General features: G+C 31.5%; 1 protein-coding gene across 1 annotated transcript; it reads left to right on the forward strand.

Annotated features, from left to right (window-relative positions):
* Window positions 1–92: 92 nt before the first annotated feature.
* On the forward strand, window positions 93–1,321 carry MEI4 (Mei4p; the record flags this gene model as incomplete). The annotated part of the gene is made up of 2 exons (XM_003671163.2): window positions 93–134; window positions 218–1,321. The coding sequence occupies 2 exons, from the start codon at window positions 93–95 to the stop codon at window positions 1,319–1,321; spliced, it is 1,146 nt and encodes a 381-aa protein (XP_003671211.2).
* Between the last annotated feature and the right edge of the window lie 120 nt (window positions 1,322–1,441).

A 1,441-nucleotide genomic window follows, 5' to 3' on the forward strand; every position in this document is an offset into this window, starting at 1 on the left:
ATATATAACATAAGCGTATCTTTTAAGTGGCGAGAAACGTCTCTACTATAAATTATAAAAGCAATTAAATCCATTACAGTGCTAAAGTAGCCATGAATTTAGATCTGACATCCGAGGACATTGAATGGATAGTAGTATGTATTACGTTCCTAAGTTCCGGTAAATCCAATATACAGAATCAAGCTTGCTAACAAAAAATGAGAATATATGTCATTAGTGTTTTGCCCTTATCCAACATCGTAACAAAAAAATATGGAAGTTAGTAACAAATAAATTGGAAAAGAGAAAAGATTTTCCAGTCGACGTATGTGAAGTAATTCCAAGTAAGCTCAATAAAGTGATGTTGAATAAAAGAGAACATTTCGATCAACTTAAGCCAATATATATGTTTAATAGAAATGCACATTTTGAAACCCTTACCAAACATTTATTTGATAAGCCTCAAATATTTAGCACTTTTAGTGATGACATATCTAAGGTAAATATGACAAAATGGTACTATCCTCGATATAAATTATTGCTTTTGGAATTATTCGAAAAAAATTCAAATAATATAAAAATTGATACAAAACTATATCACCTTTTCCAATGCTTCCAAGAGCTAACAATATCCTTTTGTTGTTTCCAATTAGATTCAGATTTCCTCTTCCTTAGAAACTTTCTTTGCAAGACTTTACTTTACCGTACTATTTTTAAAGATATTTTGTCCTTATACCTAAATTATCTAACAAATGATCAGGGATCTGATGACGAAAAAAAGAAAGCGAATGCTATTCGGAACAAAAGAGCCAATACTAGTCTAATATGGACGATGAAATTACACTTGAAAACTGTTGTGAACATATTTAATTTTCAAATTCATAACGCTTCCCCTCCCAGAAAGGAGGCTGTTGTCATACAATTAATTGAGAAATATCTTCTTTTAATTGGTAATTTGTTCCATGTTTTGATTAATCTTTTAGACAGATCGCTCCTGAAATATCATAATACAAAGACAGCATATGTCAAGTTATATCAAAGGAAAAAAAATATTCTTCCACATTATTACTGGGATGATTTTAAAAATATTTTACAAACTTACAGTCAGTTTGAAGACATCAAAGAGGAAGGTACAGATTTTCTGAAGTGTACCTTACGTGAATTAATTGAATTAGTTGGTGGAATTAACTGGAGAAAATTAAAGGAAAAAGGTAAATGCGAAGGAACAAAGTTTAGGGAAATTAAAGTAGCAATACAATTTATCCAAGCCGAATTACTACTTCTAAGAGATTCAAACTTAATAGCTCTTTTTTACTCCAATACTCGAGACATATTCAACTGACGTTTGGGGGGGGGGGGGGGGGGGCACGGCGTTAGCTCGTCAAACTAACATATAAATGGCCGCTTTACGTATGTTTTGCTTTAATTTGTAGTATTTTACTTTTACCTTGTCCTTCCTTCT

Source organism: Naumovozyma dairenensis, chromosome 7 (assembly GCF_000227115.2).
Source record: "Naumovozyma dairenensis CBS 421 chromosome 7, complete genome".
In the NCBI taxonomy this organism is placed as follows: Eukaryota; Fungi; Ascomycota; class Saccharomycetes; order Saccharomycetales; family Saccharomycetaceae; genus Naumovozyma; species Naumovozyma dairenensis.